We start from the raw sequence: 26,431 nt of genomic DNA, 5'->3' as shown, positions 1-26,431 counted from the left end.
CAACAACAATATCCAGCGCAGGGCGATAGCTGACCTGCAGAAGGCAGTGGCTGGTCGTGGGTCTGGGGCTTCAGTACACAGTCCCACCCGAATGAATCCACCTCTTATTACCATCATTATGATGCCATGGCTCTAGACACTATACATTTAGACAGAAACGCAGTTTAACCAGGCGTTGCCTCACTTGTCCTGCCGGTGTCCGCACGATCTCCGCACCGCTCTCCATGCGTTGTCCGCTCGTTCTCCGTGGGTTCTGTCCAAACTTTGAAAGTGGGGAACGAACCCGCCTGTGACAGGGTTTGGAGCGTCGGACGACCTCTCCTTACAATGTCTAACTTTTCTTGAAAAGTTCGTCTTGAGAAATACTTTATAATTGTATCCTCAACTAAATCGATATATTGTCCCTCTTCCACGTTGTGGGTTGAAAAAACAGCTTAGTAGTACAGGATTAATGTGTCTTTCAAATCCAATTTCCTCGTTCTAAGTTTCTGAGGTTCTGCATAGCCCCGCCCATAAGACTTGCTTCTCAATATTGGTGATCCAATCAAAAGACGTGCACGTGATGCACCTGCTGCTGGCTCCTGAGCAACAGCAGCAGACGTACAAGAGCCAACTCTGAAGCTGATTGGTTGACACATAATTTCCTTTCACTTTAAGCTACAAGCACCAGCTCTGTTGAGTCTGAAGGTCTGAGGGCAGATTTTAGGCCCCTGGCAACACATGACGGCTGAATATGATTGGATAAAAGCTCTAACATAAAGACCAGCCTCCAAATCTCAACCTGGGGCAGAAGCAGTGCAACAAGAGGAAAGTCATGAAATGAAGAGTAAAATTCTTACTCTGGGGAATAATTTAATAAATATTTGTGGGAAAATATATATTTTTTAATTATATTCTGATTATGTTTAGGCCAGCAGAGAAGGCCTTGCTGGTCCTGACGGCCCACCACTGGCAGAAGGTCGTGGCTGGATCTGAATTCAGTCTCAGGCTTTCCTCCTGAGAGCGGGAAGGACATGGAACCTGGCATAAGTGCTCTCCACTCTGCCACCGGCCACCGAGCAGCTCACATGGAGGTTCAAACTGGAGAATCAGAGCCATTTTATCAGTTCAACAGAAAGTCTCACACAAACACTGTCGAGTGTCCTGCACAAGGGCACAACAACTGTGACGTGGATGTGACGGTGAAGAATGACTTCAGTGCAGCTTTGAAGTTTAACATTATTATCATTACTACTATTAGTATTAACTGGCATTCAACCACTAACGCTTGGATTTGAGAAAAATAAACGTTACAAACTCCACAGCCGGAGATTTATCAAGTCAAATGTCAAAGAGTTCAACAGACAAAACGTGACGCAAATACGTTCAAACACTTTTTTATTGTCATTTTACAGTAAATTCAGCAAAAATACATGTATTAAGCTTTAAATATGACTTGGTTTCGCATCATAGATTTAATTTTGGTACATTCACATGAACAGAAGCTGCGCCCTCTAGAGGACACTCACGGAACTGCAGCAAACGGGAAAAGTTCAGCTAAAAACAAACTCATGGCCTCAGTCAGACCCTTCTGCAGAGCTCACGACAGTCTGTCTGCCATAAAACACCAAAGAAGAAGTTTTCTTGTTGATTTAAACGGTTTAGAAGCTGCAAAGTCAGATATTGTGAGATGAGGAGATGCTCAAAGTGAAGTAAAATTCTCTCTCCAATTACTTTTCCAAAACCCGAGTCTGAATGAGGCCAGTCTTTCTCTCTCTCTTACACAGGTTTATAATGGAATAAAACATGGAAATAAAACCTCAAAACAGCACAAAAACATGGAATTTCTCACAAAATAACATAAAATACCACGAGTGAAAAATACAAACTAGCCTAATATTCATCAATAATTCAGTGTTTCGAATAAATTAACATGTCAGTGTGAAAACTCACTCAAAGATTGTCAGATTTGGTTTCAAGCCACAAAAAAGAAACCAAGGGGACTTAAACCAGGTCTAAACTAAACTAAACCTGGACTAAATCAGGACTGATCAAGTAAACATTTAGTCCTCAAGTTTGAACTGATTTAAGATGTAAAATTGTAACAATTTATATCTGAATTTGTCCTGGTCGAGTCCAGGTTCTTCACTCGTTCGTGGCTTGAAACAAACCTACTACATTTCTATTTATTATATTCTCACAAACAGTGCTCGTTTCCTAATAAACTAATATTAAACTTCATATTTGTTGTTTTGCACCACGTATATTTGAATAAAACCACTGTGAACGCATCAACAAAAATACTGATCTTTACTGAAGGCCTCAAACGCACCGCACTATAATCTGGTTTTAATCCCATTATTTAAGTGCATTTATTCATTATTTTAGAATTTTGTGATGAGAGCCTTTAAATGCTCTGTCAGAATGTGCAAACTCCAGAATGGAGGCAAAAGTGAAAAAAACATTCAACACTAAACTCTGCTTCAACTTTAAAGCAGCTTTCATAGCGCTCACATTTGCCTCCAGTTTAGAATTTTTGTTGACAGATTTTTGAAGAGTCGATAGTTCTCTGTTAAAACCACAGGTGGCGCTGTGATGAGTTCAAGGCCTGGTCTGAGCTGCTCTTGACGTATGTGAATGTCGGCTGTTTTGGTCATGAATCGTTCAAACTCTGATCCGTGGACGTTTGGAGTCAGAGGGAAAGTTCAGAGGGACAAGGCCGAGTTTAGACATTTGTGGTTTCTATGACGAAACAGGAGCGGCCGACAGGATCATCTCCCCTGTCAGCTTTGCTTTCCTCAGCTGCTGCAGAAAGTACATCCTCTGCTGGGCCTTGATGAGAGAGCTGATGGTGAGCTCACACTTGAGGTCCCGGGTGATGGTGGTGCTGAGAAAGCAGAGGAAGTCTAAGATGGTGAGCGGGGGCTGTGACTTTCCTGAAGTCCATGATCTAGCAAGGAGGATGGTGTTGAATGCAGAGCTGAAGTCCACAAACAGGATCCTGGTGTAGGTTCCCAGGGAGTCCAGATGCTGCAGGGTGAAGTGGAGTGCCAGGTTGATGGCGTCATCCATACACCTGTTGGTTCTGTAGGCGAACAGCAAGGGGTCCACCAGGGGTCCTGAGGAGGTCCTGCAGGGGGTCCATGACCTCAGACATCAGCACCACAGGTCTGTAGTCATTAAGTCCAGTGGTCCGGGGCTTCTTAGGAACAATGATGGACAACTTGAAGCAGGCTGGGACATGGCATGACTCCAGGGAGGTGTTAAAATGCCAGTGAAGACAGGGGTCAGCTCGCCTGCACAGTGTCTTAAGATGGCCGACAGGAGCAAAGCGACAGGGACTAAACAACCTGTAAAGTCTCTTAGTTTAATACTAGTTTAACCCTCGTTTTAGTCCTCTTTTAATCTTCATTTAGTACAAATTTATTCATTTAGTCTTGGTTTAGTCCTGGCTAGCTTCAAGTTTAGCCCCTAAGTTTGTTCTAGTCCGGTTCTGGTTTGGTCCGGTTCTTGGTCCGGTTCTTATGCTAGGTACACACCGCGGCGTCAAATTCGAGCCCGTAGACGCCTGTACATTTGAAGACAAACGCCCCGGACTCATGTCCGTAGAATACACTCAGCAGCAGACGTGCGTCCGAGTCGTCCTGCACATGCTCAGTGGAGAAGTTGTGCTGTGTTGCTTTTCTCATGGTGTACATGGAGTTTAATGTTGGACTATGGCTTTGGTTTATTAACGTTACCAAATTCCAAAAGCGGAGGTGATGGGCTCCGGGGCCCGTCAGGGACCCGCATATACTTGCGGGTCCCTGAACAGAGTTTAGTCAATATCATTATTTGGTCTTAAGGATTTTTTTTCTTCTTTCTTTATTTTGCGGGGTTTGTTTTGGGTCTTTTTCCGGGTTGTGCTTAGCACGTCACTGGGGCGTCATCTCTGATTGGCTGCTGCACCGCGTCCAACGCAGAAAGTTGGACAAAGTTGGACAAAGCTGAACATGTCAGCGTCGGACGCGCCGAGAGCGGCGAAAACGCAGGAGACGTTCAACGAGCGTTTACATAGACTTTGAATGTAAACTGGACGCTTTGGACGCCGCAGTCTGTAACCCCCTTAAGTCCGGGTTTAGTCCGGTTCTTTGTCCGGTTTTGGTCCAGTTTTAGCGGTTAACTGATGTAAATATATAATACCTCTGCTCTGTCGGCTCCTCTAAATCTAAACCTGTGTCGAGAACTATTTAAACTCAATAAAACATAAAATAAACTTGGCGTGTCCCTGTGAACCTCCCTCTCCTCTGCTCTGGTCGAGAACGCTCTGCTCGGTCTTGGTGTTTCTGCTCGGGGTTTTGGCGTCGGTCTCCTTCTCACTGCTTCTTGGAGCTCTGGCGCTCTGCCGTGTCGAGCGCGGCCATGTTCTGCGACGCTGTGACCAGGTGGACCACGGAAATGGCAGATTTGGCCAAAGAGATGAGAGCGCAGAGGAACAGGAGCGCGTAAAGCCAACCTAAGGAAACAGGAGACAAGTGTGAAGCTAGGGACAGAGACATGAAGCTCGGGACAGAGACGTGAAGCTCGGGACAGAGACGTGGAGCTCGGGACAGAGACGTGGAGCTCGGGACAGAGACGTGGAGCTCGGGACAGAGACGTGGAGCTCGGGACAGAGACGTGGAGCTCGGGACAGAGACGTGGAGCTCGGGACAGAGACGTGAAGCACAAATAAGATTTCTCACATAATATTTAAGCAGCCTTATGTCAAGGGGCTGTCCTTCATAAATATACAAATGAATTTATTTCAAGACTTAAGTCCCATGTTTCACCTGCAGGCTCCTCGATGTGGTGGAGGACGTAGAGCAGACAGAAGAATAGCTCGTTTCCAGCGCACATCACAAACAGAACCGGCTGAAAACAAACAACATGCAGTTACTTTATGGAAGAGCCGCACACCTCGAGCGGAGCCACGTGAACCCCGCCTCGAGCGGAGCCACGTGAACCCCGCCTCGAGCGGCGCCACGTGAACCCACGTGAACCCCGCCTCGAGCGGCGCCACGTGAACCCACGTGAACCCCGCCTCGAGCGGCGCCACGTGAACCCCGCCTCGAGCGGCGCCACGTGAACCCCGCCTCGAGCGGCGCCACGTGAACCCCGCCTCGAGCGGAGCCACGTGAACCCCGCCTCGAGCGGAGCCACGTGAACCCCGCCTCGAGCGGAGCCACGTGAACCCCGCCTCGAGCGGAACCCCGCCTCGAGCGGAGCCACGTGAACCCCGCCTCGAGCGGAGCCACGTGAACCCCGCCTCGAGCGGAACCCCGCCTCGAGCGGCGCCACGTGAACCCCGCCTCGAGCGGAGCCACGTGAACCCCGCCTCGAGCGGAGCCACGTGAACCCCGCCTCGAGCGGAACCCCGCCTCGAGCGGCGCCACGTGAACCCCGCCTCGAGCGGAGCCACGTGAACCCCGCCTCGAGCGGCGCCACGTGAACCCCGCCTCGAGCGGCGCCACGTGAACCCCGCCTCGAGCGGCGCCACGTGAACCCCGCCTCGAGCGGCGCCACGTGAACCCCGCCTCGAGCGGCGCCACGTGAACCCCGCCTCGAGCGGAGCCACGTGAACCACTGCTTTAGGACAGACCAACTGAAAAGGAATAACGTTCACATCTGATTCAAAAGGGATGCTTTTTATGAACTTTTGTTACAAAAGGTCCTAAAATAGTAGTAAAAATGTGTACCTTGGAAGTGTAGTATTTGCAGTATTTGTACATTGGTGGTGTAGTATTTGCAGTATTTGTACCTTGGAGGAGTAGTATTTGCAGTATTTGTACCTTGGGAGTATAGTATTTGCAGTATTTGTACATTGGTGGTGTAGTATTTGCAGTATTTGTACCTTGGAGGTGTAGTAAACCCGAAGGATGGGATTTCCGGACAGGTCGATGCTTTTGTGACTCGACGAACCTTTTATTGTGGAACTAAGGAAACAGGAAGTGATGTCACCAGATAGACATCGTTTTTTAATGCAAACAATTCTATTACAGATACATTTAATGCTTTTTGTGGATTTAAAAGAAGATTTGAGAGACGTTTGAACTTTCAGAAGTATCAAGGCAAAATAAAATACTCATAATCATGTGGGGGCGTGTCTTACCTGTGTAGGTGGAGCCAGTGGCTGCTGATGTCCAGACACATGTTCACCTGAAACACACACACAATTAAAACTGCAGGTGGAGATAAAGGGCCTCGACCTCAAAACTGCGGCTGTCACTTCAGAGATACACGTTTACACATTGTAGGGGGCGCTAGAGAGACGTTTTCAAAAGGCTCGTCCAAATACACAAAGACTGGTTCATCGGATTTGGACTGAACCATGTGGAGCTTTGTTAAGAGCTCGTTATGACCTCGTTATGACATCGTTATGACATCGTTATGACATCGTTATGACATCGTTATGACATCGTTATGACATCGTTATGACATCGTTATGACATCGTTATGACCTCATTATGGCCTCGTTATGACCACAACCTGAGACTTTTGAACATTCTTTTTTCAACATTTGCCCCTGCATTTGTCCCGCCTCAGTTTGGAGTCCATCGGATAAAAACCCGACGACAAGTTTGTTGAAATTTTGGACGTCTCAAGTTTAGGGCGGGGCCATTTTTCCCCAGGTTTCACAGGCTGAGAAATAGATTTTCAAAGTTAGAGGCCAGGGGGGCCACCTATCTAAAAAAGTTGGGGGCCCCCCCAGCGGCATCACGGCGTCATAAGAACAAGATACATGTGTTGTTTCAAACCTCGTTATTCGCATGTAAAACAATTTAAAGTACTTTTATGTCATGGAATTAGACATACACCGATGCTATTCCTTAACACATAGAGAACACAATTCAACCTAGAATATGAAACGACACAGAAACATCAGACATTTGTGTGGCATGCATGGGAGAAAACGCGGGGACTGTGTCAGCCAAGCCGTTGTAAGGAGCCTGGCTGACCCTCCTGCGTCTCACCCCCGCGTCTCACCCCGTTTTTTCCCATGCTGGTTGGTTTTATTAGATATTCTGGAATAGGCGGGTCACATTTCTCATTGGTCAGCCTCACATCAAGGCACTTGGTATTTTTCCGTAGAGATCAAGCCTTGGGTAAACATTACCCAGACTCGTCTGGGTTATCACCCCCCCCTAGGGTAAACATCCTTTGGCCCATCTTTACAACCCCTTCACAAATCCAGTTTGTCACACACCCGTTCTTCTCTTAGACTAATGATGCAGATAATATATCACTATTATGCAGATAAAATACATCACAGAAATATAATCATATATTCACATTTTATCACATTTCCCTCCTGTTTATCAAAGCATTAGTCTACTGTCTCATATGCCAAACATATCATTCTTTTCAGTTTTCAACATGTCTTTCATATTGGTGTTAAAATGACACTTTTACACTCAAAAAGTTATGCACATTTTTCAACATTGAACACACTCCTTTTCTCTCGGCCCACAACATGTCTACAGCATTACTGTCCTAAATTTTTAGTCAGATTGGTCAATCTCTGTAATTTGACAAACAGACAGTTTATCTTGTCTATAATTTGGTGCGGTGTGATGGGAAATATAGAAGTACAAGCGGAAAGCCCTTAAACCCGCTGCTCTCTGGTCAGTCACTTTGACTCGTCAGGGACCTCTCTGGACACCCCAATAACATCAAATACGTTGTATCAGGTGCTACTGGAACCAGACTGTCCACTAACCTCTCGACCTTGACCCTGCGGTATGGTTCTGGGTGATGCTGGTCACAAAAGAGACATAGGCACAACGTCCTAGTCCCTTTGTTTCCAAGCCCTCAGCACTGTGTCTCCACACCACCATACGTCCTCGCTTGGTTTCTTAAGAGACCTCCTCCCGCTGCTCGCTTCGATCACACCTTTGACACATATGAACTGGTACATTTCCCATCTCAATTCATAATCTCATGAACATTACATGTAGTGATGTTGTAGCAGATAAAAAACTCTCAGTTAGTGCAAACAACAGTGGCTGTATAATATGCCATTGTGTTTCTTCAGCTACTGTCATGTCAATTATACATTGTACATTAAACATTTCACATTACACATTTCATAACCTTTCATGTTGATCACTTATTTTCTTCCCTCTATATTCCATTTCTGTGTATGTTGATCGATTGTCCCTCTTGTCCCGATTGTCCCAATTGCATAATACAGGTGTTCAGCACCCATATTACCGTCATCACTTGATGATGATAACTCGTTGATTCTTTTTCACAGAGTATGGTACTCTGCGCACCGTAGCCTCTGTCTCTCGTTCATTGTAGCAGAGTATAGTACTTTGCGTACTGTAGAATCTGTTTGTTGTCTCTGCATACAAAAACGAAGAATACAAACGAAGTCCTGCGTCTGCGATGTTATGGCTATGCCGCTGTGTTGTCCAGACATTTCTCTCACTTTCCCATGAGAGCACCCATGTTCTCGTCCCTCCAATGGTCGGTGTGAGGACGACACGATGTGGCTCCGTCCACTTTGCTCGTCCACCTGGCTCGTCTTTGTAAACACCACATCTCCAACACGTTCTGCTGTGGTGATAAACAAAGTCTTTTCGACAATTCAGTGTATTTCAAACAGTTTTCCTGTTTACAATTTTTTTTTTTTTTGGAATTATTGATTCGTAATATTTGTTTACACGTACATATCCCTCCTTTTTGAGATATGGAATTCCCATTTCTCAAACTACTACATTTAAACAAAATTCAATAATCCAGATAGTTTACAACTTTCACTAATCCAAGATGTAATCAAGGAAGAGATGGAATTGCGTCTGTCTTCCACTCCGCAATGTCACCTCTTGACCTTTCACAGTTCAGTGGTCACATCCCTGGCTGAGCCCCCCCTCCACGGCGCTGGGCCCCCACCCTGTGTGTCTGTAATCCGACACTGCCTCTGCGATCTGTAACTTGTAAATCTGTTTTACCACCATTTGTTTCAAACTCCCAATGTTTCAAACTCTAAATGTTTCAAACTCTAAAAGTTTCAAACTCTAAATGTTTGGTCTCCACGTGTGCGCGCGTATGTATGTATGTATGTATGTATGTATGTATGTATGTATGTATGTATGTATGTATGTATGTATGTATGTATGTATGTATGTATGTATGTATGTATGTATGTATGTATGTATGTATGTATGTATGTATGTATTCAAATACATCAAACAATAATAATTATCTCAATAATTCCCCCGTTGAGCTGGCCATAAGGGTCAGTTCACAACTTAGAATTTTTAACATCAAATTTCACATCTCCTCTGTGGGTGTGGCCTGAATAATGTCACCCATCTAATGTAATATGTGCTAATCTTCTATATGTGCTTCAGGTGAGTTTCAAACTCAATCTCTCACACCTGCTCATGTGGTGCTTTACAAACATTGTGTATTAGTTTGTTCTAGCAAGTCTATATGTGTATAACAATCAAAATGATCCTAAACCTTCCCCTTGTACATAAGGCACATCATTTTATCAGTCTAACCATCTCTTGTCTCCGTCCTGAGTCCTATAATGTTTAAGTCCTGTTATCATTGGTTTTCATAACTTCTATAGCGTCTAAATTTAGATGATATTGTCTTATTTAAATCTATTCAATTCTTGATGAATCTCCACAATCCTTCAGGTATTTACTTTAGAATGTCAAATTCTTTCGCTGTTAATTTTAACTTTTCCCTATTACTCATCAATCAACCCCCCCTGAGGTGTTGCCGTTGATACTCAAAGATAACAACATCTGCTCCATCCTGAGTCCTCCAGATTCTTTGCCAGTCAATAGCCCCTGTTATCTCTGACTATCTTTATGACCCATATTCTCCCATGTCCCCCCACTTCTGCATCAATTGCCTTAGTTAATGACACACAGTCATGTCTTTCCTGGGAGGGCATTTGACGTCACTATTTAACTTATTCCCTGCTTACGTCTACATGCAATACGAGGTTTCCTCATGATAATACAAATAAATAAGTTACTGATATAACTTTTACTATCACTTTACTTACTGCCCGTTCTACTCCTATGTCCAAAAACATCAGTCGTCACTCATTTACCCACATTATCACTTCCAGGCCTGTGCCTGTATTTGATCCTAAATTTAAAAACACTTCTGTCTTTTCGTCCTGTACTTTCATCTAGTCATGCATTATGGTTACATATTAAGTCCAAAAAGATAATTTTGTCATGTCCAAAAATAAAACAAAACAAAACAAAACAAAACGTAGCTTTGTTCTGTGCACTCAAAAAACACGATACCATAAAAACACAACTTTTGTCTTCTATGTCGGGGACAGGAAGTGTCCTGTCTGTGATCACATTCCCCAAAAAATTGGCCATCTATGAAAATCTGAATTAATCTTCATCTCTTATCAAGTTTAATACAATCTTTATAATTGATTGTTGTCAATCAAACAAAACCCTAAATTTGTTGAAATACAGAGCTCTCAAATACTAAAATTTAAAACCAGCTGGGTTTAATTCCTAATTTCATCAGTTCAGAGCGTCCTCTGAACTGCTTTCTTCCCTTCCTCCTGCCTTGTTGACCCCCCTTATCTCCCCCTCTCTGCCACGTCATCTGAGCACGCTGGAAGTCTCCCTCCAAAATCCTCTTATGACTTTTCCTTTGTCTTTTTACAGTTTGGGGTGATAATTTTGGCATTATTTGGTCTCGGTCGTCTGAGAGAAATGCTACTTGCTTTACAGTCACGGTTAATGTCAAGCTTCTAGAGAAAATTCCTTATTAGATTCCTCCGGACATAAACGTGGTGTTTAAGATTCACCCGTGACTGCAAATTTTAGATCTCTCAGAATAACGCCTTGTGACCCTTGTATGATTAATTGTGATTCACACTTGTTAGTTAATCACTATTAATCCTCATTCACACATTCACACTTCTCTCTTACTTACTTCGCTCGTGCACAGCGCTTACATTCACACATATTTCCTCAGTAATATTAAACTGGGTATTTCCTCAGTAATACCTAACTGCGTATTTCCTCAGTAATATGAAACTGGGTATTTCCTCAGTAATACCTAACTGCCTAAAATATTTCCTCAGTAATATGAAACTGGGTATTTCCTCAGTAATACCTAACTGCCTAAAATATTTCCTCAGTAATATGAAACTGGGTATTTCCTCAGTAATACCTAACTGCCTAAAATATTTCCTCAGTAATATGAAACTGGGTATTTCCTCAGTAATACCTAACTGCGCATAAAAGCATACAATATTTTTCCAGTAAATATCAAACTAATGCATAAAAACGTTTTATGGCTAACTCTTTTTCACACACAATGTTTTGTCTGACCTTCTTTGTCGCCTGTGTTCTCCTGCTGCTTCGAAACGACGCGCTCTCCTCGCGGAGACTGAGGTGCGATGGGCGGCCACGGGAAAAGTGGACTTCCTTCAGCTGTGCACAGACTTCACCGATTCACCCGTCAATCTCCGCGAAGGGGCTGCTTGTCGTCCGGCTCGATAGGACCAGAAAATGTCATGGAATTAGACATACACCGATGCTATTCCTTAACACATAGAGAACACAATTCAACCTAGAATATGAAACGACACAGAAACATCAGACATTTGTGTGGCATGCATGGGAGAAAACGCGGGGACTGTGTCAGCCAGGCCGTTGTAAGGAGCCTGGCTGACCCTCCTGCGTCTCACCCCCGCGTCTCACCCCGTTTTTTCCCATGCTGGTTGGTTTTGTTAGATATTCTGGAATAGGCGGGTCACATTTCTCATTGGTCAGCCTCACATCAAGGCACTTGGTATTTTTCCGTAGAGATCAAGCCTTGGGTAAACATTACCCAGACTCGTCTGGGTTATCACCCCCCCTAGGGTAAACATCCTTTGGCCATCTTTACGACCCCTTCACAAATCCAGTTTGTCACACACCCGTTCTTCTCTTAGACTAATGATGCAGATAATATATCACTATTATGCAGATAAAATACATCACAGAAATATAATCATATATTCACATTTTATCACATTTTATCTTATATTTTATATGAAGGAAGAGCACAAATACTGAATTCATATAAACCAGAGATCATGAAATATTCTGAATCATAATCTTGTCAGAGAACAAATAAAGTATCAGTATTGTTAAATACCAAAGCTTGTCAAATAAATACCTGTGCCTTGTATCCCTTTTGAGGAAAGGCCAAACACACGGTACAATAATCCTGCTCCTGTCAGACTGATGCAGGGGACAGGTGTGTCCCACCACTCCATATTCTGCCTGTCTCTATCATTCTTCTCATAATCATTTTTTTTTCCTTTTCTGTTCATCAGTCACTTTTTGTTTTTTTGGTGATGGGGGTTTTCCCCCTTCAAGATACTTTCACATTGACATTATCCCTAATGTGCAAAACTACAGCTTTTGTTGCAAACAACTTTAAAAAGACTGAATTGTGGACTGAGTAGAGATTGACGCCCGCCAACCTAGATATCACTTTTGGGGTAAAATTAGACCGGGCATTTCCGAGTACACCCGAACGCGACCGAACGCAGCGACCAATCAGATGCCCGCTTTCATCGAAATTAGATCACGGACACCGTTCGGCCAATGAGAAGCGAGAATACTGCGAAGTAGCATGTCTGTCAAAATGAAACTTAAGTGATGAAAATGCCCCAAACATGACCAAATTACTAGTTAAATCTTGATTTTTTCGAGGAATTTCGATACAGGGGCACAGGGGGCCCCCTCCTAATTCAAACCCCGTGCCCGCCGGCGATTTGAGGGGCTACGGGCCCCTGTTTATATCGCAGCCTGTTTCATCCATCTACGTTGATGTATTCTTTCTGGTCAGATCTCCCGTTGCTGTAATGTATATAGATTTTTGAGCTCGCCTGCCCCGTCACCCCGCCCCGTCGCGTTGGACGTTGTGTGGCACCTGAAACAGGAAGGTGCAGGACGGGTAGAGCAGCGACAGGTTGACCAGCAGACACATGGTGGCACAGCGGTCAGTCAGCATGTCCATCATCGCTCCGAACTTTGTCGCTAAAATACACAAAACAAACAGAATATTTAGAGACGCTGAAAGATCAAGTCCCTTTGCAACTGTAAAGGAAATGGTTTAGCCCAAGTTTAGTCCCAGTTTAGCCCTGGTTTTAGGCCCGGTTTTAGGTTCAGTTTTAGCCCCGGTTTTATTCTGGTTTATTTTAACTAAAGACCAAAGTGAGACAAAGAGAAAGCCTTTGTTTGTCTGTGACTTCCAGGTCCAGGCCTCGTCAAATCTTTAACAACGAATAAACTCACCAAGGCAGAAAAGGATCATTATTAACAACACATTTTCTGCAACAGTTTATTTTATGTGAGTTTCTAATAACAGAGACAGAAATGTAAGTTCCTGCTCCGGTGGGACGCAAAGAGGGTAATGTCAATAATAAACACTTGATCGTGTGATTCATGATTGGGACACTGGGGGGCGCTCTGCTGCTTGAGTGAAACAGGCTCATGACGTGGTTAAGGTTAAAAACAAGGGTGTGTCTACAGAGCCGCGGCACGCGGCCGAAACTGACATGTTATTTTGTGCCGCGGCTCCTGAAACTGCTGCACTATTTGACCGCGCCGGGTTAGGGTTAGGGTCAGGGTTAAGGTTAGTGTTAAGGTTAGGGTTAGGGTTAAGGTCAAGGTCAGGGTTAAGGTTAAGGTCAGGGTTAGGGTTAGGGTTAGGGTTAGGGTTAGCCATGAGGCTATATGGCAGTGCCGCGGTTCCTGAAACTGCTGGGCCATTTGACCGCGCCGCAGCTCTGCAGCCACGGCCTAAACAAAAGAACTGGACGAACAGCAGGGGGCGACAGAGACCTGATCCCAACATTCTGAGTCTTCTATGAGTTCTTATTGTATGAAACGCGACTCACATTGGTTCAGGGCTCTGGCGGCATGTCCGTCAAACGCATCGAGGAGCGCGCTGAGGAGGTAACAGGAGACGGCTGGCCACGGGCAGCAGGGCATCAGGAGGAATGAGAGCAGAGCGAGAGCCACACGGGCGTAACCTGAGGAAAGATACAGACAAACATGAACCACGAGAGCAGAGCATCAGGAGCATCAGGAGGAACGAGAGAATCAGGAGCATCAGGAGGAACGAGAACATCAGGAGGAACGAGAACATCAGGAGCATCAGGAGGAACGAGAACATCAGGAGGAAGAATACCAACGTTATAGCTGAGGACAGGCTGGAGCCAGAAAGCCTGTACCGCCTCTGTACCGCCTCTGTACCGCCTCTGTACCGCTTCTGTACCGCTTCTGTACCGCTTCTGTACCGCTTCTGTACCACTTCTGTACCGCTTCTGTACCGCTTCTGTACCGCTTCTGTACCGCTTCTGTACCGCTTCTGTACCGCTTCTGTACCGCCTCTGTACCGCTTCTGTACCGCTTCTGTACCGCTTCTGTACCGCCTCTGTACCGCCTCTGTACCGCTTCTGTACCGCCTCTGTACCGCTTCTGTACCGCTTCTGTACCGCCTCTGTACCGCCTCTGTACCGCCTCTGTACCGCCTCTGTACCGCCTCTGTACCACTTCTGTACCACTTCTGTACCGCCTCTGTACCACTTCTGTACCACTTCTGTACCACTTCTGTACCACCTCTGTACCGCTTCTGTACCGCTTCTGTACCGCCTCTGTACCACTTCTGTACCACCTCTGTACCGCCTCTGTACCACTTCTGTACCACTTCTGTACCACCTCTGTACCGCCTCTGTACCGCTTCTGTACCACTTCTGTACCGCCTCTGTACCGCCTCTGTACCGCCTCTGTACCACTTCTGTACCGCCTCTGTACCACTTCTGTACCACCTCTGTACCACCTCTGTACCGCTTCTGCCAGAACATGCACCAAACACTGGTGACATCATTTCCTCAGAAACATCTTGAGTAACCTCCAAACCAAGAGCCACTGAAGCTTCTAGAGACAGAATGTTTATGAATAAAGTTTTTATATTGATGAAAACCAGAAACAGTTTGATCTTTTTTTTATATTTTGATTTAATAATGTCTGAAGGTTTTTGTGTGTTTTAGTCCAGACAAACTTAACTTTAGAGGAATACAACAACAGGATTTTGGACTTAATCATATTAATGTGGATATGCTGTTTATCCACATAAATATGTTGTTTATGTGGATAAACAACATATTTTAAAAGTCTGAATCTACAACAGAAATAACATTTTGACTGTCGACTGCTAAAACAATTGTAAGTTGCAGCTTTATAATGCAGTTATAACTATTGTCATTTTTTTTTCCTTGCCTTAATTTACAGCAGGATTTAAAAAGAATCAAACCAACAATGACATAAACTGTTAAATAATGATTATTTTTTAAGATTGAAGATTTCACGTTCTCTTTGCAAAAACACATCTATTTTAACAATCATTCACATGTTGACATTCTGCTTTTATCTTCAGCTCATTCTATCCCAGACCTTTGAAAATTACATTTACATTTATTGTACATACATACAATTACTTCAAACCGCGCCGTGTCGAATCTGCGTTTATTTCCCTCAAATGCTGAAATAATGACATAAAAGCAAAGATGACCTCAGAGAGGAAGTGGCGGCTGCACCTTTCAGGAAATAAACACTACATTTCGTGTTAAACCCGGGATCAAACTGACCGATGAGGTTCGGCACGAACAGAAAGATGTTTTCCTCAGACATGGCGACGCCGCAGCTCCGGTCAATCCAACAGTTTGAGGCGAAAATGTAGGAAATGCGGCGTTTTTCGTGATTTTTCTTCAGCACCGGAAAGAAAAGTGATGTATTTAACACTTCCGGTCTGCGTCAGAACGTCGAATACGTCACAACTCATAAACAACGCGTCGGGTCTAACCTTTCACAATAAAACACAACCACAGCGGCGGTAATCTTTTGAAGGAAAAAAAAAATGTCTGGAAACTAATCAAATCTGCGAGTATGAATCTTAAAAAATGTAACCCATTTCAATGTAACATGTTTGTTTTAATGTTCTTACTTGTAATGATGTTAAAAGATATGTTTTACTGATAAACGTGGACTATGGATGGAAATTAGATTCATGCTAAATCCAGCATATTTATACCGTTATGCTTATTAATATGCACTGTCATCATTTACTCAAACACTAAATCTAAAAACATTCAACGCATGCGCAGGGCAAAACTGGACTTTGATCTGGGGACGGTAATTACCCCTGGTTGGGAAGCAAGTTCCTAATCTGTGTTCACTGACAATGGCAATAAACCTTTTCTGGTTCTGATTTTTGGAAATATATTAGGGGAATAGAGTGTTGATACAATACTACATAAAGCAACAGGACCTAACAATAGATCCTAATAAACCATTACTTTGATTAAGACAATAAACTAATGCACGTTTCCCTTTGAGTCTCATCACTTCGGTCCCAGTCTGAGGGAAATACTTTTCCTCCACTATCGGTCCATCTCGAGCTTTTATTGTGAAGGTCGGCGCTCTGTTGTGACGTGTCGCTCCGCCTCCCTGATCAGAGCACCTATAATAATCAGACTTATTTATAGACCCTATCACATTCCGCCTCCATTTTGAGTCCTGATGCTTTTGAATGTGACGCGTTGAATTATACACGTCATTAATAATTATGCAGTTATTATGACCAGTTATCACGTTTGTTTAAACCATAAAGAAGCCACGGGGATGAAAACCTTTGTCCTTTTTGTTAACAGTTTAAACGTTCCACTTTGAAAACAAACGCCGACGACACAAGCCACATTTGGGAATCATTTATTGGACGTTTTGAATCGTTCAGTTTTGAGCCAAAAATTCTGAAAAACAAAAAGAACGTGGCGATAAACAAAATTAAATGCTTTTGGCTTCCAGTCCGTGTTTAGAGTCCAGCAATGGTCCAGAACGTGACAGAACAGAAAACAGGGAATTATTAGCAAAATTAGACCTCACAAAAAAAGAGCCGCTGCTTTCGACGACATTTGCACATTTTATTAGATTTTCTACAAACGGAGCAGACGAGGTAGACTGCGTGGTTCAAACCCATCCAGCTGTGCAAAAAGTCAGGCGGAACGTACAGTGTTCTCATCCAAATATATTTACAAAAAATTTACTAAAACTCAAACTAAAACATGGCACCAGAAACGGGTTAATACTGGCTCGAAATGTAACGCGCGGCGGCCCTGAGGCTTCTGGGAAATGAAGTCCGTCACATGCAGCTCGCAGTGTAAAACAGGAAGCCACGCCCTTCTCTGTCACCTGATTGGACGATGCTGTACAAAAAATATGCTCCCTTTACGAGAGTTTTGGCCCCATTGGAAAAGCGCTGAGGACGTTTGTCACGACTGAGATGAGAAAACGGTTAAGAACTCGGTTATTCTTCCTCGTTAAGGCTTTTGGCAACCCCTATCGTTAACCCCTAACGTTAACCCCTAACCCCCCGTTAACAATGCTATAATAATGTACAAGGATCAAGTCCACACAGTCCTAGTCCACGGACTCAGGATGGACCAAGAATAAAATCTTTAAGGCAATCCTTTTGAGATTTTAAAGCCAAAGTAATCACAGGTTCTCAAAATTGAGTAAATTGTTTTTTTACCTGATGTGGTCGCAGGGTTTGTGAGCAATAGGAACAATCTAAATTAAATATTTGAGATATTTCCTTCTTCCTTGGGTTTGAAAATCAGGTATTCTAAATTTGAATTATATATAATAATATTATAATATTTGACTTTTTCCTCTTTTCTTGGTGCAATATTTTTAATTCACTGCAGGCCTAATACTCCTGGCCCAGGTCCAGTTCGACAAATATAGAATATAGAGTTCCCGGTCTTGATTTCCAGATTGAGAATGAGCCTCGGATGAATGTCGAAACGTTTCGACTTGAAGGTGAAAGGACTTAAAAAACACAGAGGAGACGCGTGGTGAGCTCTGCAGAGGAAGACTAAATATTAATATTACTGAAACGCGTGAATTAAATGCGTTACAAACCTGGTTTTACACTCACGCTTTAAATCGTTTATTTTGGTAAACCTACAAAGAAATGTAAATATCCATTCCTCTTGTTTTGTCATCTGTGTTCTTGGCTGTGATTGGACGGAACCGTCACATGACACATCACACTATGGCTTATTCCATCAGCGCTCTGAACCAAAAACTCCTTAAATCCATTTCTATAAAAGAGGCGTGGCTTCCTGTCGCTCTTCAACTCTCTCACAGTAACCTTTACTCCCTCTAGTGGTCAACATCAGCAAATACATCTTTTTAAAAAACTAACAGTAAAAATCTGAGACGACTTCCTGAAGCGGAGAACGATGGCAGTGAAACCAACTTGAACTTTTAACACTTTGTTTTCCCATGTCCATGTGTGTCAGATGCCCTCCCCAGGGTTCTTATGCTTTGCCTTCATCATTTTCCAGGACATTTACTTATGAGCCTTTATCATACTGTTTTTCTAATAAAGATCTGGCCGGACCCAAATGTAAACCAATTACATACAATTATATATTTATATATTCTCTTCACATTTGCAATGATTCCATAGTGTATTTAAAATGAAATCAGCTCTTTTCTTCTTTCTCTAGAATCAGGGTCCTTTTGGTCCCGCCCTCGTCACATTCATATAAGAATTGTACAAAACTATTTGAATTTATGTACAAAACACGTTTTCCATCCATAAAATGAACACTTTTACGCCCTCCCATCGTCCTGTATGCCCGTGTCAGATGCCCTGCCGTTGTCCTGTATGCCCGTGTCAGATGCCCTCCCATCGTCCTGTATGCCCTTGTAGGATGCCCTCCCATGGTCCTGGATGGCCACATTTCAGTTCAAATCGATTTCGCTCTTTTGTTTCTCCGCTTCTCACAAATGAACACTAATCTGCAGTAGTAGTAATATTGGCTTCCTATTGGACGACACATGTCACGTGACTAATTTCAATAATAATGGCGTTTTACAGACAGTGCTTCTGTAAACCTCCAGATGGCGTTTTTCTTTTTTACACATTTTCTTCGTACATTTTTACATAAATATTTGAAGTTTGTACATGTCCCGCCCACTCCACTCGACCGACCAATCAGAGAACAGCTCCAGAACGCAACAGGGCGAGGCAAAATACCACAAAAACCCTAAAAATAACACATGGGATATCATTTGATTATCTAGATGAATTTTAGGAGTCAGTTTGTATTATGACGACGAGGTGTTGTAATTTAGAGTGAATCGCTTTTGTCGTTGTTAGCTCCGCGTTGCCGTTAGCAACATTAGAACAGCAGCAGATTCATAACTGCAGAGGCTCAAAGACCGTTTCACAAACAGCAGGGGGCAGCAGAGATTAACTAAAGGGAAAATAACACAAAAACTGTCAATATTGGCAATAAATGCCCCCATCAGAGCCCGTAGAACATTCAGCAACTCTAATACTGCCCAATGTAATGTGGAACTATAGTACAAAAAAATATTCCTGTTGCGTTCTGGAATTGTTCACTGCCAGTTCAACTCTATGGCAGTGTTTATAAAGAACCTTATTACTAAAAAACAAAAAAAATCAAATTTTATTTTGTTAAAATCTTACTTTGAAATGATTTATTTATTTACAGACTATTTACAAGTTCGACCACACGCTTTGATTTATGTGCAATGATTTTAGAATAAAAAGACCACAAAAATCTGTTTGAACGTATTTTGACGTATTTTCCAACGGTTCTAATTTTACAATCTCCCGGAAGTTAAGAAAAAAATAATGGAAATATTTAAAAATGTAAGTTAAAATATGGAAGTGATCAGCGTTTGTTGGGTCTTTCTAGAAGCGGAACGTAAATTCTGCAGGAAATTCTGTATGAATGAGAAATTGGGTAAAAAAAAAAATTTCAATTAAAATGTTGCATTCACAGAACCGTACATTTTTGGGTAGATTTCTGTTTAGGCCAAAGATCAATATGAATTTGAGCCATTCAAAGATCTGTGAGTGCTCCATCTCTGCCCTGTGGAGTCTGGATCTTTCCTCGCCTGAATCCTCCGCCTTTTGACGGGCCCTTTCCGGGAGTAGGGCGGGCGCTTCCGGGAGTAGGGCGGGCGCTTCCGGGAGTAGGGCGGGCGCTTCCGGGAGTAGGGCGGGCGCTTCCGGGAGTAGGGCGGGTGCATTGGGTGTAGGACGGGTAAATTGGGTGTAGGACGGGTAATTCAGGTGTAGGACGGGTGCTTCAAGAGTAGGACAAGTGCGAGCCATTGGACATGTGGGAGGTCACAGACGTGCTTCGGCTCAGCCCACCCTCACTGCTCTGCCCCCCGGAGGCCGTCCTGCGTAAGGGCGTAGGACTATTCCTCAGAGCGTGTGCCCGGCTGTACCCGCTCTGCTGCGCCGCCCCAGATGAGCTATGTGACGGGGCGTAGGCCACCCAGTCCCGGCCCCTCTCTCTGCCCTCTCGGCCCTCTGGCTCGAGGTAAAGCTGAGGCGTGCTCTGGTGATGGCTGAACTGATACTGATGCTGGGAGGACGAGGACGACGACGAGGATGACGAGGCTCTGCTCTTCAGTTCCTCACGCTGGTACTCCCGGCCATACTTCAGGTCATCTCTGCCGTACTTCAGGTCATCACGAACATACTTCAGGTCGTCACGGCCGTACTTCAGGTCCTGAGGAGAGTACCTTTCGCTGTACTTGAGCTCCTGTGGAGAGTATCGGTCGCTGTACTCCGAGTTCTGTCGGTACTTCTCCAGCTGTGCATACCGCTGCTCCTGTGTCCCGGCGTATCTCTGCTCTTGCACCCCTGCGTATCTCTGCTCTTGCACCCCGGCGTATCTCGGCTCCTGCGCCCCGGCGTATCTCGGCTCCTGCGCCCCGGCGTATCTCGGCTCCTGCGCCCCGGCGTATCTCGGCTCCTGCGCCCCGGCGTATCTCGGCTCCTGCGCCCCGGCGTATCTCGGCTCCTGGGTCCCCGCGTATCTCGGCTCCTGGGTCCCGGCGTATCTCTGCTCCTGAGTCCCGGCGTATCTCTGCTCCTGAGTCCCGGCGTATCTCTGCTCCTGAGTCCCGGCGTATCTCTGCTCCTGCGCCCCTGCGTACCGCGGCTCTTGTCCAAAGCCATGGCTGACTGTTTCGGCACGGCTGAAGCCATGGTTTCTCCAGGCGGGGGCGGATGAGGTGGAGACGCTGTGGGACCAGTGGCTGCCGGAGCGCGGGACAGGACGGGGCCAGGGGGTGGAGCCTGAGGGGGCAGGCCCAGTGGAGGCGTAGCCCTGAGTATAGGCCTCGGCCGGGATACCGCCCAGAGCCATGTTACTGAAGCCCAGCCTCATGCTTTCTGAGTCAAAGGCTTCGATCTCGTGAGCCTGGCGCTCGAGCAGAGAGCGGATCCTCTCTGAGCGCTCGTTCTGCAGAGACAACATCTCCTCCTCAATCTGCAACACACAAGAGCTTCAATTAGGGTTTAGCACTTTAATATACATGAATATATTATGTAGTACGAGCAAACATCACAAAATCAAAAGAAAATAAATACTTAGTCAACCTCTAACTATTTCAGTTTTCTTGCAGATCTTGCCCAAAACAATTTTGCCTATCAAATTCACCACTGTGGTTCCATTTCATCCCTACTGACCACCAGAGGGCGGTGCTGAAGCACTGAATGTTCCCTTCGCACATGCGATGTGTGTCCCTAATTTGTGACGGCAGCGTGCGCACACCCTCTCCTGGTTCTGGCCTCTGTACACACTGAATTCGGTACCAGATCACGGATGGCTCCCATTCTTGTGTGAACTGTGGGTCGGCATTTCATGTTGTTGACCGTCATGACCTTTGTCCCGCGTGCCTTGGCCCTGACCATCCGAGGGAGGCGCTTTCGGAGGACCCATTCATGAACTGCAGTTATATGCCACAGCCGGTTAGAGTGTCAAGGTTGGCAGAGTTGACCTTGACGGGTGATAATGAACTTCCGCCCTCGGGCCGAGCACCCCCTCCCAGACGCTCAAAACGTCTTTCTGAGCCCGCAGACACTGGCGGCCCTGCAAAAAAGAAGGCCAAGTCAGATTCCCCTGCTTCTGAGGCCAGATTTTCTTACCAATCCATGCCTGCTCTTGCTCCGGGGAGGATGTTCTCTCTGTGGCAGCATCTGCCTCTCATTTTAGAGATGAGGAGGGGGCACCATCCTTCCATGGTTCTGGGGATGGTTCTTATGACTCTGCTCAAAGTTTTAGTGGCTCACTCGATAGACCCATGCAGGATGTCCTGCGTAAAGCCCTGGGGCTTCTTCAGGTGGAGATTCGGCAGCCTGAGCCAGTGCTTTTTTCAGGCGAAGACGTGCTCCTACACCTTTTGTTGTGCCACCGTCCACGGAGTATCATAAAGAGATGCATGCCTGCTGGAAAGATCCGAGCGCTTTTTCGAGGCTCTCATCAGACGGACGGGTTTTGGCCGCTATGCATAATCCATTGGCACCTGGTTTGGATCGCATGCCTGCTGTCAAACCCGCCATTTCGTCTCTGCGTCTCTCGTCGTCTCCCCTGTGGCCTTAGTTATTTTATTACTTGGTTTACGGATCCGCCGTACTTAGATTATTGATTTCTACAATATAAATAAAATTAATTATCTACCGGCACAAAAATAGTACCGCCGACAACGTAAAATAGCATTAAATTAAATGTAAAAAACGGTATTAAGTCAAATGATAAGAGTGCGTGAAGCAATTTCTCGCCAAACTCCTGCGTAAGTCTGACGAGGCTGCTCCGAGCTGCTCTGTCCCGGCGAGAGCGCGCGCGCTGTGCCAAATCATTTTAAACCCGTTTACCACATTTTCTTCAGCACGTTTTGCCGTGACTAAAGGGTGCACACTCAAGCGTCAGTTCTGTCTGTCTAAAACACGCTAAATCTACTGTTACTATGGATCTATTATATTATTGACTGTTACACGCGCCTGCGCGCCGCGTCTCCGGCGTTGCCCCGTCAGCAAATTTGGCTCGCTCAGTCTCCCCTCACTGAAGGTAGGACCCTCCGCAGTGTGCCCGTGCAGCCCCGAGAGATGTTTGGCTCCGCTGCCGTGGAAGCCTTGGAACGGACTGCTCTCGCTCTACAGACCAGGCAGCAACTTTCTGGCCTCAGAGCTGGGCCCTCCCCTCGGCCCATGAGACGCCAGACGGCTGGCCCCAGTTTTCGGCCACCTTCGCGGAGTTGGTCTGGTGTGGTGCGCTACCCCCCAGATGGTCCCGACAGGGGATTTTGCGGCACCCCACGCCAACCGGGACACCAGCCAAGACCTTCGGGTGCCAGGGCCCCTAGGGGGCGAGGAGCACGAAATTGAAACATCCAGGTCGGCCGTGGAATATTTTTCATATCAGCAGCTCAGCCACTGGACTGTTCTTGTGTCAGACCCATGGGTGGTTGCAACGTTGACTCATGGGTATCGACTGCAATTCCGACACCAGCCACACATGTCAGGCCGGGTCAAGAGGACTATGATCAGCGACCCGGCAAAAGCTCAAGCATTGACCCAGGAGCTATCCGTCCTCCTGGCCAAGGGTGCCATCGAGGCAGTAGATCCTCTGCTGCAACCCGGAGGCTACTACTCCACATATTTCCTCGTGCCCAAAAAGACAAGCGGATTTCGTTTCATTTTGGATCTCAGGGGACTCAACCATTTCCTGAAGGCGTTGCCATTCCACATGCTCACCACAGGAGAGGTTCTTCAGTCACTCACAGACGGGGAGTGGTTCATGTCTGTAGATCTCGAAGATGCCTACTTCCATGTGCCCATTGCACCTCAACATTGGCAGTTTCTCAGGTTTGCCCATCTTAGCAGCCATTCGCAAATCCGGGTGCTCCCATTCAGACTCTCCCTTTCCTCGAGAGTGTTCACACGATGTGTGAAAGCAGCCCTTGCGCCTTTGCAGGCCAACGGACTGAAAATCCTACCATATCTGATTTGTGCTCCATCCCGAGCGCAAGGCATCCTGGATACGGCTCGCCTGCTGGTGCATGTGACCCAGTTGGGCTTCAGAGTAAATATGGGGAAGAGCAACCTGGTCCCATCCCAGAGGGCCACATTACTGGGAATAGATTTAGACACTCTGTCGATGAAGGCTCGTCCATCACTTCATCGCCTGGACGACATTTAAAATATGGTCTCTCGTTTTGGACATGGCAGTTGGCACCCTTTCATCAAGTTTCTTCAACTTGTGGGGAAGCTGACCTCGGTCACACGCATTGTGCCCCTAGGTCTCCTGTCATTGTGTCCTCTGCAGCGGTGGCTGTACAGTTTCCAACTGGACGCCACACAGCACCGAAGGGGAATGCTTCGGGTGACGTGGCAGTGCTTGCGTGCACTGGCCCCATGGAGCGACAGGAAGTACTTGGCGAAAGGGGTCCCCATGGGCTTGGTGGTGTGTCGCAGGGAGGTGGTTACCACCGAGTCCTGCACCACAGGATGAGGTGCAGTATGGCAGCACAGGATGGTTCAAGGGATGTGGTCTCAGAGGGATCGCTTAGACCACATCAATGTTTTAGAACTGCGTGCTGTTCATTTGGCTCTCTGAGAGGGAAAACATGTTCTGGTTCGGTCGGACAACACCTCCATGGTTTATCACATCAACCATCAGGGAGGTATCAGATCGTCTCGGCTTCTCGCAATCTGTTGAGATGGGCTGCGCCTTGTCTGTCCACACTGAGAGCTGTGTATCTGCCGGGAGACAGCAATTCCGTGGCAGACTCTTTCGCTGCAGCAACCCCTTCCGGGATAGTGGTCCCTCCACCCCGAGGTGGGGCACATGATATGGGGCCTTTTGGGGCCTATTTTGGGCAGGCGCGAGTGGACTTGTTTGTCTCAGAAGAGTCGACCTACTGCCCGCTATAAGGTTCTCCCTCGCAAGGGCGCCGGGCACTTTAAGCGGGTTCCACACCGCGGCCGCCGAGGCGTCCAGTTTCCATTTAAAGTCTATGTAAACGCGCGTCGAGCGCGTAGTGCGTTATCCGCGGCGCGATTTCTGCGTTTATACGGCGCAATCTGGTGCGTTTTGTACGCTCTCGACGCTTTGGGCGTGCTGCCGAGGCGTAAAAAGCGGCTGGCGCGAGGTGCTCAGATATGCTCATGTCTCTGCAGCAGATGCGCAGTAGCCGCCACAGCAGCCAATCAGAGCTGACGTACGTCACTCGCATTTCCGGTATTCCCCGTGGAATTCCCCAGGAAGAGCCACTTCTTCTTTGCTCGTCAACAAGACGCAGCTCTTGAGGCAAATGGTGGTATTCGCCAAACTCAGACCGTCTCTGCAGTATCTGGTGTACCTAGGCATGTCGCTGCCGAGCCTGGCAGCTCCGTGTGAGGGTTTTGAAAACCAAATACGTGAAAACACCACTCTCGATATCTGTCATTTTACACAATGAAAGGCCACGACAACAACTCCACTGCTCATGCGAAAACACCTCTACTGTGCATGTGCACAGACTGCTTGAGCGCGCCTTGTACGCGCGCCTGTGTATAGTGCACGGGGCGTCGAGGACGCACGTCCGGTGCGTGAACCTTTCAAATGCACAAGCGCTCAAATTCTGCGTCGGGCGCGTTTAGGCGTCTGCGGTTTGTACGTACCATTAGGCCATGATGCGCTGGCACACGCATGGCCTCAGGGCCTTCTGTACCCGTTTCCTTCTCTTCCACTGATTTGGCCGACCCTACAGAGGGTTCGCCAAGAGGGTCACAGGCTATAGCCTCGCGCTGGCCAGCAAAGCCGTGGTTTCCGTTACTGTACAGTCTGTGTTGCAGCCCTCCGTGGCCCCTTCCGGCCAGGAGAGATCTACAGTCTCAGTTGAGGGGTTAGATTTGGCATCCGAACCCTCAACGCCTCCGGCTGTGGGTATGGCCGTTGGCGGGTCCGAGCTAACTGGCCTCGCCGATGCGGTTAAACAAACGCTTCTGAATACCAGGGCTGCCTCTACTCGTCAGCAGTATGAGAACAGGTGGAAGCCGTTTTCCCAGTGGTGTTCTGCCCACAGTGAGGACCCGGTGTCCTGTTCGGTGCCTCTTATCTTGGAGTTTCTCCAATCTCTCCTTCATGATAGCCGGTCCCCGTCGACCCTGAAAGTATAAGTTGCTGCCATATGTTGTCATCATGGTTTGGTCAACAATCGTACTGTGGAGTCATAACTCTGTTTAACTTTTTTTACGGGGCGCTTGTAGGTTGCGGCCCTCCGTCGCTCCACGTGCCCCAATATGGGACTTGTCAGTGGTGTTAGATTCCCTCTGCCAACCTCCATTTGAACCCTTGGCACAGGCGGACATTAAATGGCTGTCTGGGAAGACTGCATTCTTGTTGGCCATGGTCTCCGCGAAAAGAGTCAGTGAGTTACATGCCCTTTCAGTCAGTCCCACATGTCTCAGATGGAGCCCCGAGGACTCTGGTGTCACCTTATGGCCGAATCCGACGTTTCTGCCAAAGTATTGTCCCGCGCTCATTGCAACCGTCCTT

General features: G+C 46.3%; 2 protein-coding genes across 2 annotated transcripts in view; both read right to left on the bottom strand.

Moving 5' to 3' along the window:
- Nucleotides 1-1,360: 1,360 nt before the first annotated feature.
- Nucleotides 1,361-15,809, bottom strand: cdipt (CDP-diacylglycerol--inositol 3-phosphatidyltransferase (phosphatidylinositol synthase)). The gene is made up of 7 exons (XM_072442823.1): nt 15,644-15,809; nt 13,892-14,026; nt 12,922-13,028; nt 6,107-6,153; nt 5,849-5,930; nt 4,788-4,869; nt 1,361-4,474 (listed from the first exon to the last, which is right to left on the bottom strand). The coding sequence occupies exons 1-7, from the start codon at nt 15,684-15,686 to the stop codon at nt 4,335-4,337; spliced, it is 636 nt and encodes a 211-aa protein (XP_072298924.1). The 5' UTR covers nt 15,687-15,809; the 3' UTR covers nt 1,361-4,334.
- Nucleotides 15,810-18,247: 2,438 nt separating this feature from the next.
- Nucleotides 18,248-26,431, bottom strand: part of LOC140358136 (serine/threonine-protein kinase TAO2-like) — a 28,555-nt gene continuing 20,371 nt past the window's right edge. Inside the window, exon 20 of the mRNA XM_072442810.1 lies at nt 18,248-21,382. Coding sequence (XP_072298911.1) covers nt 20,186-21,382 — 1,197 coding nt within the window. The 3' untranslated portion in view covers nt 18,248-20,185. The remainder of the gene's footprint in view (nt 21,383-26,431) is intronic.

This window comes from Eucyclogobius newberryi, unplaced genomic scaffold (genome assembly GCF_026437365.1).
Source record: "Eucyclogobius newberryi isolate DKJ021-1_F unplaced genomic scaffold, fEucNew1.0.hap1 SCAF_13, whole genome shotgun sequence".
Taxonomy (NCBI): domain Eukaryota; kingdom Metazoa; phylum Chordata; class Actinopteri; order Gobiiformes; family Gobiidae; genus Eucyclogobius; species Eucyclogobius newberryi.
This window is presented reverse-complemented; position numbering and strand designations above follow the sequence as displayed.